Below are 11831 nucleotides of genomic sequence, written 5' to 3' on the forward strand. Positions count from 1 at the left end.
CTGCGACGGAATACTACAATTTCCTGAAAAGTATTCTGATATTTGCATTAGCTCAACATTGCCGGCAAGTTAGCAGACTCCACCCACCCACCCACCCACAACTTGCCACCCACCCACAACTTGCCACCCATGATTATCAAATCAGTGAAGTGTAAAACAATGTTATAGTTATACCGTAGATGATGAATATATCAAAGAAGAATTTGAACCAACTCGAGTAGTAAACTCAATAGATGTCACTTGCTGGTAATCGATTCCTACAACACCACTTATCAATAGGTCGAGCCGGAAAACGTGCGAGTGTAAAGATGAGGTCACTCCGTGAATTGCTGCTGTTGCTAGACTGTCCGCGCTTCATTAGCAGATAATGGTCGTCAGGAAGTTCGAGGCTATAAACAAACTACGGGCTCTGTATAAACGACATTATTTCTCAAAGTCAACTGAAGACATCTACGCAGAGAAATCTAACAGTTATGTGCAAATATTACAAAGCAAAGTAAATAAGATAAGTGCTATGAGTCAGTACAATAGAACATGGTGTTCTAAACTAAACAGAGAACACAAAAAGTAAAAACAAAAACCTAAAAATTTATAAAACAATTGGAGTTGCCTAGCCAACACGGCAATCTCCATCTTTGCAGTTTCACAAAATGACAGTTGCTGTACAATTTTATGAGGCCATCAACCATTTACTCTTCTGTCCCCATCAATACAAGTAGTATGCATGCGTAACGACTCTCCATATTATGCTGTTGCCCAAAATATTCAAACTTTTACAAAAACATCATGAAGAATAGCAATCTCGAATATGTCTCTCGTATCTCTCAAGATCCCTTATCGAGAACTGAGTCCCACATTTCAAGCATTGCATAGTATCGCGACTAGGAGGACCCAACATTGACCTCGACCCTCCTAAGCTCATTGAATACCTACCAACAGAGGACCGGCCGACCCCAGAATCCTCCCTGCCGGCGTCGTGCCTCTTCAACCCTCCAACTTCTCTCGACAAGGTGCGCGAGCTTGCGGCTGGTGAAACTCTCATCTCTCGCTGTCTGCTCTGAAACGGTCCCGGATGACGTGACTCATTGTACACACTCGGAAATGTCGGCAATGACTGTGGTGCCAAATCACTGGCCGCAGAAAAGCCGGTGTCTACACGCTCGTCGTTGTGCACGCCAGGACGGGCCGAAATCGACGACAACAACTGCGAATTTCGAGATACTAACTCTGGTTGAAGTTGTTCTTCACCCATGTATGTCCTACCACTCGAGCCAAGCTAAAATTGTGACAATCACAGTTGATGTTATTGCCGTTCGTTTAACAGAGAGAAACATGCAGCGCTGACAGTCACTCACCCCAGATGATGACTCTTCTCGTCGCCTCGGTATCGTGTCTACGCGTCCGATACTCACGTTCTGAAGCGACGTCTCAAGTGAGGCAATCTAGTGGCAAATTGGCATGTCAACATGAAAGTTATCGTCGAACTCATTCCGCAAGGTAAAATTCTAAAATAGCGTCTTGAAGGTGGCTCACGTGACGTAAATACCACTTCGTGATTGGACGTTCGCATGTTTACCGTACATCCCTGTTGGGTGACAGACTTACCTAATCAAAACTGTTTGTCCTATTGGAATACACTCCTCGCAACTCAATACTAATGATCGCAATTAAAATTTCAATTATATGCAATACCTTGGCCGCCATCTGGCGCTCGTTTGTACTCAATGATGCATTAATATCTTGCAACGTCTTCATTTCAGATTCATATCTTCCAACCTTAGTTAAACAACAAAGAAAGACATTACATATACAGATTGCGCTCTGAACGTGTAGAGTGTAACATGTGATCTACCTTATTCTCAAACAATTTCACCGTTTCCGTGTGGCTTGCACCGTCACGCTTAGCCGCCTCTTGAAGCAACTCGACTCGCTCTTTCAAATGATTATTCTCCTCCTTCAATGCCTTACATTCTAATTTGACTCTCTTATAATCATTTTCTACTCTAGCTGCAGCTTCTTCCAATGCGTTATCTCGGAGGCGTCTCAACTCTTCTTCAAGTCGTTCATTTCGATGTCTCAATTCATCCCGATTTTCTTGTATAGCTGCCATCTCAGTAAGAAGGCGATCCAGCTGAGTTTTTAAATCCACTTTTTGTTGCTCTAATAGTTCAACAAGCGACCTGACCGACCGAGCTGCTTTAACTGCGTACGAACTGCGATTGCCAAGCGAGCACTTCAACTCGTCCAACTCGGCACGAAGCAGGTGATTGTCTTCTCGATACTTTTCTTCGACGAGACGTTTATCAGCCTCACATTTTCTCAACCTCTCTTCCAGATCCTTGACTCTCATTGAAGCCTATTGCCGACAATTCGTTAGAGACAAGCCAACTAACATTCAGTAGGAAAGTTCTAAACCTTTTTTTCTTGTCTCATCTGCCCTATAAGTTGGTTCTTGGCCTCTTTCTTAAACCGTTTCTTCTTCTCCTTCATCTCTGACATCTTAGCACGAACTTGCCTCGGTGACATATCTATAGACGCAATACGCAACAATAAGGGGCACAACACAAAACTGCTGTGCATGTGTTCACAGTGATCTGACCGCTCGGAATCTCTTCATCTTCCGATGTATCTCTTAGCAAGCTAGTACAGTCGTTTTGTGTAGCCACGTCAACGGCAGCGGCTATCTCTGTACTGTACTCAGACATGCTGTCGACCTTCGATAAAAGTTCTTCAAACGATTGTTTGATGGCGGAATCGTCAGTCACGTCGGGTATCTTCATGCAACAATAAACGAATTCCGTCAGTAACTCGTTGATCTGCGCGCGTGTTTGTCGTCGACTGTATTTCTCTAGATCGAGTTGCCCTTGAAGCAAAGACACTTCACGCATCTTTTCTTCCAGTTGAATCCCCAAATGCTGGACTAGAGTGCGCTAAATACACAGCACAGCTCAAATACAATCGATCCATACAGTAGACAGCTAGACAGACCTCTACTGACAGTTGCTTTCCACTTTCTGTGTAAGTTGGCCTTGCGTCATCCGCCGAAGCAGACGCCAACTGATCGGTAGACTGTTGTTCTTCACGATGTTGGTCTAGTTGCCGTTGTAGGTCTTTTCTTACCTGCACTTCGTGTTGATACGACTGTTTGAGCTCGTAATTTTGCTACCAATTCAGTCAGAGAGTCACAAGACATCAGCACAGGCACGTCTGTATATATAATGAATAAGATGGGGGAATATCCCTGCACGATGCCGGTAATAATTATAAACAGCTGACGGTTCTAAAGTTTGAATTGGAGCAATCCAATATTTAGTCCCTCTTTCTTATATTACTAGAATTTAAAAAATTGTCTGAAAAAAGGAATAGATGTAGGGGTTGTATAAAAAGTAATAGAAACAAGATCTAGATAGTATGAACCAAAGCCAGACGTCATTATTGAATCCTTCCAACCCACCAAAGATAAAAGTAGGGAACGTGGGTTGGAAGGATTCAATAATAATGCCTGGCTTTGGTTCATACTATCTAGATCTTGTTTCTATTACTTTTTATACAATCCCTACATCCATTTCTTTTTTTGAGAAAAAGTTTTAAAATTTTAGTTCGGTAACTTTTCAAAAGTGCGAAAGCACAACCTACTCCATTATTAAACAAAGATTCTTTAGCATAACAAATACACATTTCCTAAATCATCTTTGATGTACATACATGTCTAGTTATATATGTTAAGCATGTGGATCTTGTGTACAGTTGCAAAATATGCAAAGAAGCTATCCATGCAGCGTTTGTGTCTAAGTTTGAATCAGTCATTGTATTTCAGTAGCAATAATACCATTACTAAATGAAGCCGTATTCTACTCGCTTCAGAGCTACGAGCGTAGGTGCATGTAGTTGTGTGTGTGCGCGCGCGTGCGTGCCCGGAAGTATGACGCGGCGGAAATAGGTCTGGGTACGCGAGACTAATTTAATAAATATATGGACATAGAAGCACTAAAGTGCTAAACCTCTAGGCGCCGAGAAATTGAATCCTTTCCAGTTCTGCGTACTTTGGTAGTAACTTGCGTCCTACTGTCGCCACGTGCACGTCAATAGACACAAGCATCTGAACACTTGTTTAGACAGCTGGCTGAGAACGGGCAGTCTTATCTTCAAACGGTAAATCAGTTCTGGTGCCTGACTGACTTGCGTCGTTTTGTCGCAGGTTCACCTACTCTCTGTTCACTATGACCTTTAACTCGAAAGTCACTCATCAAAATTGGAACTTCCTGCATGACTCCGCCTACTAGTGGATAAGCTGCACGATATGTTCAGATCACACAAGTGATAATAATGAAAGCACGCTATGCATTCCAGAGTTAATTACATGGTAACTTTCGTCGAGTTGGTCCCCGATGACAACCATACATATACAACTTGAGATATCTATAGACATGACTACCATGAGATGCCAGTTTCAAGAGCCTCAGCTAGCTTCTTCCTCGTCACCATTATCGTTGTCATTGAACGCGCATATGCACGCACACCCCGACATTTGTGCACTTTCATGTGACCGAACGTGCACTGAACGTGTGATGACAGGCTTGCATGCAGCACCGTACGAGATCTTCGATTTGCGGCATTTATGTGACGTCGGCTCCTAGACACGACAATACGGTAGCAACTCATCTTGTGCGCAAACTTTCATCGTAGGCCACGCCTCATAACAAACGTCACATTCTGAAAACAGCAACGTCGACATTTCGTGATGGAAGCGAGCCGAATTTGCTTTTACCTTCTAATTGAAGGCGTTGGTGTTCCAACTACGGCAAGAAGAGTATCGCGCCTGCGATTGCGATGACCTGCAACGTCACTTTACTTCTTCCGTTTACTTGTGCGATTCAAAAGCCAGATTCTTAAAATTTAGTCTCAGGCTTTTCCATTAACCACGAGACGTGTCAAGAACTCTTGTCACCTTGTCCCTACACGTACTGTGCCTACACGTAGTTGTTACGTGTAGGCACAGTGGCAGGTTAAATCCATTCTACAAATATTTTTTTCTTAAATGGGAGATCCGGGAACGGCTAAATGTTTCCTTTTTCTTTTATCAAAAGAATACAGGTCGGCTTATTCTATGTCGTTTCCCCAAGTCTTAGCTTTAGATATGCCGTAGTCAAAGAGTTTTGTGTGACAAGAAGGAGAAGAAGAAAGAAGAAGAAAGAAGAAAAAAGAAGAAAGAAGAAGAAAGAAGAAAGAAGACAAAATTCGGCAAAACTCCGAATTGACGAGCGTTTTTCTAGTTCTGAAAACAAGCTGAGATCAATTCAAAAGTAGTCAAAAGTAGTCGAACTTGTAAGCTTTTCTATCTGTCGTTTTCAAGGTATTTAGCCACGTTTTAAGGTGATTTCTGAAGGCAGCGGCGTAACCAGCCTTGTAAGACTGGGGGGGGGGCACTCGAGCGCGGGCATTTGCACTGTAGACGGCGAGTAGTATTTCGTAGAGTTGATATTGTACTTCCTGAAGAGCTCTCACACTGTGCGGTTTTTACACTATAGACAGCAAATTGCAATCTACTTTAGTAACTTAATTCTCCTGTTCTTGTCTATTCTAGCAAATAACTCAATTGCTTCGTCAATGTCTATTTTTCCAGAGAGGTCTCTCTCTATTGCAAGCAAAGCCATACTGTTTAACCGATCTTGACCCATACCGGCCCGAAGATAGCTTTTTAGCCTCTCCAGACACGAAAACGAGCGTTCGCAAGATGCTGTTGACACACCCATAGTCAACACTATGGTCAGAAGTTTATACAACTCTACAAACGCCTCTTTGACTGGCAAGAGATGGTGTAAGACGTCAGATAAAGAGTTTACATCCTTCTTCCTTGCAAGAAACCGTTTGCATTCTTCGGCTTGCACAGAAATGTCCTCAAAATTTAGCTTGTAGTGGACAATCAATGGCTGCATAGTAGTTGCATTGAGAAAAGATGATCCAGGCATGCAAGCGCTACATGCCCTTATCAGTGGACGAGTCTCATGGGAAAATCGGCGCTTCATTTCTCCTATGATTGAGTCAAGCACTTCGTAGTAGACGGAAACTCTAACATAGGTTTCGACGTCCTCTGAAATAACTGGTTGCCTGCCGGTCGTTTCCATTATTACGTACTCATCTAGACGTGTTGGCTGATGGCTGACTCGATTGCGGCGCCTCGACTGGGAAAGATCACCAAGGTCCACTTCGTTGTTTCTGGCCAGTTCTTCGATATCATTCCATAGATTCTTCCACAATGATGAATCAAATGACGCCTCTCTCCATTCAAGCAAAGTGTCTATTGCCGTTTCTACCAAATCTACGGCTGCAGCTAGATCAAGTTGCTTACTCTGCAGTACATCTGAAACCCCCTTTGTCAGTAGGAGAGCTTTCTTAAATATGACGGTACAAGCAATGAACTGTAGAGACTGAATCTGACTTAGTAATCCTTTGGACTGCACCGCACGATCCTTGTTGTTCCCCTCAGAAACTCGACGAAGAGTCTCTATGATTGCTTTGTACCCGTCGTGTACAGCTCTTACACTGTCTACCCTACATGTCCACCTTGTGTCTGATAACCGTTTAAGATGAACCGGTTTATACGAGGAATTGATTTCCTTCATATTCTCCTGAACACATTCAAGTACGCAGTGAACGGCCGACGAAGATACGAAAACGTAAAGGGAATTCAGAAGTGAAAAATATTCGTAAGCGACTGGGATAGTTTTGCAGCAGTCTACGAGAGCCAGATTCAGACGGTGTGCATAACAGTGACAGTAAGTAGCCTGAGGACACATAGTCTTGATTTTCGCCTGGACGCCTCCATGCTCGCCGCTCATTACATTCGCTCCATCATAACTCTGAGAAACACACATTGACAAATCAATGCTACTCTCACCCAGTGATTTCGTAATAGAGTGGGCGATTCCCGCTGCAGAAAGATCGGTTAAAGCAACGAATCCTAGGAACCGTTCACACACATTGCCTTCAAAAACATATCTCACAACCAAGGACAGCTGTTCGCTTTTGCTGACATCACGTGTTTCGTCTGCCATGAGCGTGAAAGCTCCACTTGCCTTTAACTCGGAGCAAATCTTGTCCTTCACCATCTTTCCAAGTATATCCAGTATGGTATTTTGGACATTAGGTGATAGGTATCTGGCATTTCTAGGAAGGCTATTCTTCTTCTGCTGCAAGCGAGCGTCTTGATTGACTAGGAGGTCTAAAATAGCTCTAAAATTTCCTGGGTTCTCCGACGTCTCTGATTCGTGGTGTCCTCGCAGTGGTATATTTTGTCGCGCAAGGGTGAGAATCACTGTCATAACTGACTTCAGGTAGTGCCGATTAAGCATAATCTCCTCTTCTTCCACATCCCGTAGTTGGTAGTCCACACCGAATTGAACCTTTTCTCTTTCTGCAACAAGACGTTGTTGCCATACTTGCATGTTCGCTCGGTGGTTCGCGGATTCCGCGTGCTGTTTCAGGGCTCCACTTTTACCCTTAGCCTTCTTCCATCCCCGAAAACCAATTGTAGTGAATGCTGGATCAACTCGACTAACTGCTCCTACCTTGAGGTGACGGCAGGGGTAGCAGTATATTGCATCTTTCGCTATGGAATATTCTACCCACGTGAATGCCTTGTACCATTCAGGAGAGAAGGAGCGATGTTTCGAGCCGAACTTAGTTGTTGGAAATTTTGACAGGAGGGGCTGCGCAGGCCTATCTCCAATATGGCGTGACAGATCTGTGAGCGGAACATACATGCAATAATTAGTTAGAGTACTGTACCGACGAAATTGTGTTACAAGATAATAGATATTTCGTGTACCTGCAGGTGATTGTAAACCTTTCATGGCGCCTGGTGCATCCTCGGCACAGTCCGTCTCGGGATTTGTCGGTGATCCACAATCTAGATCTACTTCCAGCTCAGAATCTGCATATATGAGTGCAGGTGCTACAGCAGTTTTCGGTGACACAGGCCCGCTGCTGGCCATGGAAAGATCTACAGTTGCTACGGAACTACTGAAACTGCTCTCGTAACTGCTCTCGGCAAGGACATGTGCCGAAGGAGATAGACATAGTGACTCCGAGGCAGAAGCAAACTCAGACTCAGCATTCTCGCTAATGCCTACCGTAGACGCCGATTCGGAATCCGTAATCACATGCCCTTCTGTACCAACTGAAATGGGAGAATCTGCCCTCGACCTGGTGACATCCTACAGTTACTAGCTAGCTAGTACAGACAGCAAGAGCACACCAGTCACAATTTCACAAACCTCTTGGGCTGAAAGAAAGTCAGAATTGTTTCATTTCTGCTGTTTCCTGACCGTTTCCGGGAAGCCTTCTTCGTATGTGCTTCAGTCATTATAAGCCACGTGTTCGTACATAACGTGCGCTAATTCCACTGACCGGGTGTAAGCATAAAGCGCGCTAATTCTTTTCTAGGTCAGTAGCTCATTTAGCATCTGATTCTGAACATTGGACAATAGGGTTACAAATCAAAGAAAGCTAAAAGTCAAATATTTGGGGGGGGGCACGTGCCCCCCCAGGCCACCCCGTAGATACGCCACTGCTGAAGGTCTAAAATCTGACCACGCCCCAGCAACCTTGTCAATCCCTACATACACGGTACGTAACAGGTACTGTACCGCACCCTGTGATAATTGACAAGACAACCTGGCGTGCAGGACAAAACCATACAAGGATATTACATTTACTTCCTGGTTGGCTCTAGCTCAACGCTATGACGTTGTTGGGTTTCATATACAAAACCATACAAGGATCACATTTACTTCCTGGTTGGCTCTAGCTCAACGCTATGACGTTGTTGGATTTCATATATCCTCATGCAGCGTTCTACTCGATAGTGCTACAGTAGAGTATCACTTATCCAAACGCCCAGAGTATCATGATATCTCATATCCCTGCCACGCGGTCGTCACGTGGCCAGAAAATCAGTGGTGTAAATCAAAACGACAAAATGAAGCCACAGTGGAGACACAAATCAGTAACTTCTTGCATAAATAGAGATGATAACAGAGGCACCTTTCCCGTTTTGCTATTACTATTGCAAATATCGACATGCTACACATGTAACGATAGCCACTCTTAGTGCATGATAGCGCTTCATACCAGTGATCCCGACAAATCAATTGTCCAGACCACTTCCTGTTCCAACCTGTCTAAGTATATGTGGCGCTCTTTTAAGCGTGCCGTTCTATTACAATTTAGACAAGGTTTCAGTGCTGCGGATGCACGTGCTACATTCCACGGTTTTCAATTACACAAATTCGTTACCTGTATCAAACCTTTGGCAGTCGTTCCTTCCATATCAGCTATCAGTTGGTCGCATGTAGTAAGACGCGATTGCATGGCGCGATAGAATGAAGAAAACAAAGAACTGTTGGCTCCGTGCTGATCAGGCCCTGATGACGTCGGTCCGTCTGAGTACGCTGACAACTCATCAGTCTTTGAAGTTCTAGTTACATCATCTTTTGCGTTACTACTACAGTCTGCCTCCTGCCTTGAAAGGCGAGCCTTCAGTTGAGCAGTTTCCTCTAGCAGAGTTGCATACAAAGTCTGCAGAATGAGCAGACCCGCTAGTCGGTAGCGCAGATCACCCAAAATCTTGTCGCCAGATTGCACTGCTGCTGCTCTAGTGTCGTTCCTGACACCGCCGTCTTTTCCAGACATACCAACAAACCGGAAAACTGGATCTAAATAGTCTAAACAAACACGTGCACATTACAGTAGACTAGTAAAACGTTTGCGAATCTCCTACAGTGGCGTAACTACCGCTGTTTACAGGTTGCACGTAAACCCCAGGCTAGCAATTTATTTCCGACAGCTCTCGACAGAGCCACGTGATACTTGCGCTCAGTTTGGGATTCCGAGGTCACAAATTTGTTGCTCGCATGTCAAAAAGAATTCGCGTCATGTCGCATCATAAACATGGCTTTGCTCGCGGACAAACCCTCGACCATCCAGACATGCACACGTGGCCATAGATTTCAATTTCTCCAAGATGTCTTCCGCATCTCGGCTTCCGTGTAAGTCTAGGAAGCAGACCTAGTTGAGCATACAATACTGTAAAATGATTGGCATTGAGTTAGTGACTATTAATTTATATCCTGTGCACTGACATTGAACAATGTGTGTCAGGGCCGGATCCAAGAATTTTTGAAAGAGGGGGTTGACCTGGTAGCAGTTATTTATAGCATTACTAATTTTCTCTTTTCTAATGAAATTATATAAATTATTGAACCACGCCTATTGGAAAAGAGGGGGTTGAACCCCCTTATCCCCCTCTGGATCCGAACCTGTGTGTGTGTGTGTGTGTGTGTGTGTGTGTGTGTGTGTGTGTGTGTGTGTGTGTGTGTGTGTGTGTGTGTGTGTGTGTGTGTGTGTACGTGTAATATTCTAATGTACTCACATACATTATTTTTGTTTGAGATTTGTGAACCCCCTAGTGCAGCCGAGCTACGCCACTGCCCTAGACACAACATAGAAATGCAAATTAAACGTATGGCCTGCAACATAACACGAGACAGCTATAGTATATTTGGGCCCATGCAGTTCTTTTCTCCTCCACCGCTACAGTTGAAATAACTCTCCTGATAAAGATTTAGAAAAGTCAAAAGGTAAAAGAGTTAGAAGACCTCCTATTAAAGAAACGAGCAGTAAAGCCTTACAGCTAGGAGTCCGCATGCGTTGTACTTACTTCTACCTCTCCTCTTTCGCTCTTTCGACTTTCATCCAGAGTATTAAAAATATTTGAACTCTCTCAGAAGAGAATAGGGAATGCATGCACTTAATTAATCAATAGTATAGACCGGTAGGTAACTGCATCACTTGAAGGGACGTATTACCAGCAACGTCACTGCTGTTACTTCTTCCATGTAGCTACACGTTACACGCAAGAAGTTGCCCTCCATCGTTGTCGTCCACCTAGCTTAAGAGTGTGTGCTGCAGTAGTACTCTCCACAGCCAATCAAAATGGCGTTACTCTACTTTCAATTTGAGTGCAAAACCATTTGCACAAATTTTGACTACTCATCAGCCACCAACGTTGTTACTAGACCCTGCGTATTCTAGAAATGCACAAAAGAGAACGCTCGTCTATTAGTAAAAGTGCAAACGAGGAACAGAAAGTCCCCACAGAATCAAAATGTACATTTGTATCATGCATATGCCATCTATTGACTGACATTATACAACTGGAGTTAGTGTGTTACCAAATCGGCAAATATGATTGCCTGTAAGATAAAACAGCATCAAGTCTCTAACTCTACAAACCATAGTTCCACTCATTCCTGCAGTGGAAAGATTTCGACAATACATTTGACAGTAATTTCAGTACGAATGATGTTGTGGCAGCATACCGACTTCTGCAACTAAGACTACTTGCAAGCAGACATGCTTGCAATTGATTCTACGTGCTGTCACAACACGACCATGTTGTACAGATATTTCCTTGCCAATTATCACCACCAGTGAAATTCATACTGTGAGGTCATAAAACTTGTACGTATATAAAACAATATAGATCATGGAAATATGGTACAAACAAGTAACTGCCAATTCACAAAGGATACAGAAATCAGATATACAATCACCAGAGCACTGCTTACCATAACCTTATTAAAGTAGTCAAACAATTTACAACACTCAACCAATCCTGACATACCATGATGATAAATTAACAACAGACTGTCTGAGTTTCTACACTCCACAGTGAGTAAGTTCACCTTTCTATAGTTGATATTTACTTTAATTAACAGACTAGGAATCAAAAAGTGAAATGATCGGTAAGACTTTGATCTAGCTTTGTC

The 11831-nt window shown here is 43.5% G+C and overlaps 2 protein-coding genes across 2 annotated transcripts in view; both read right to left on the minus strand.

The window, feature by feature from the left end:
- Nucleotides 1–412: 412 nt before the first annotated feature.
- The window catches only part of LOC134176963 (myosin-2 heavy chain-like), a 14359-nt gene continuing 2940 nt past the window's right edge, over nt 413–11831 (minus strand). The window contains exons 4-11 of the mRNA XM_062643660.1: nt 9298–9725; nt 2989–3162; nt 2600–2930; nt 2416–2528; nt 1853–2356; nt 1693–1776; nt 1356–1442; nt 413–1276 (exon numbers count right to left, since the gene is read on the minus strand). Of these exons, the coding sequence (XP_062499644.1) occupies nt 785–1276; nt 1356–1442; nt 1693–1776; nt 1853–2356; nt 2416–2528; nt 2600–2930; nt 2989–3162; nt 9298–9693 (2181 nt within the window). The 5' untranslated portion in view covers nt 9694–9725 and the 3' untranslated portion in view covers nt 413–784. The remainder of the gene's footprint in view (nt 1277–1355; nt 1443–1692; nt 1777–1852; nt 2357–2415; nt 2529–2599; nt 2931–2988; nt 3163–9297; nt 9726–11831) is intronic.
- Nucleotides 5544–8520, minus strand: LOC134176969 (zinc finger MYM-type protein 1-like). Its single transcript, XM_062643665.1, has one exon. It carries the CDS (start codon nt 7992–7994, stop codon nt 5544–5546), a length of 2451 nt encoding a protein of 816 aa, XP_062499649.1. The 5' UTR covers nt 7995–8520.

The sequence above is a fragment of the Corticium candelabrum genome, chromosome 3 (assembly GCF_963422355.1).
Source record: "Corticium candelabrum chromosome 3, ooCorCand1.1, whole genome shotgun sequence".
Lineage (NCBI taxonomy): Eukaryota > Metazoa > Porifera > Homoscleromorpha > Homosclerophorida > Plakinidae > Corticium > Corticium candelabrum.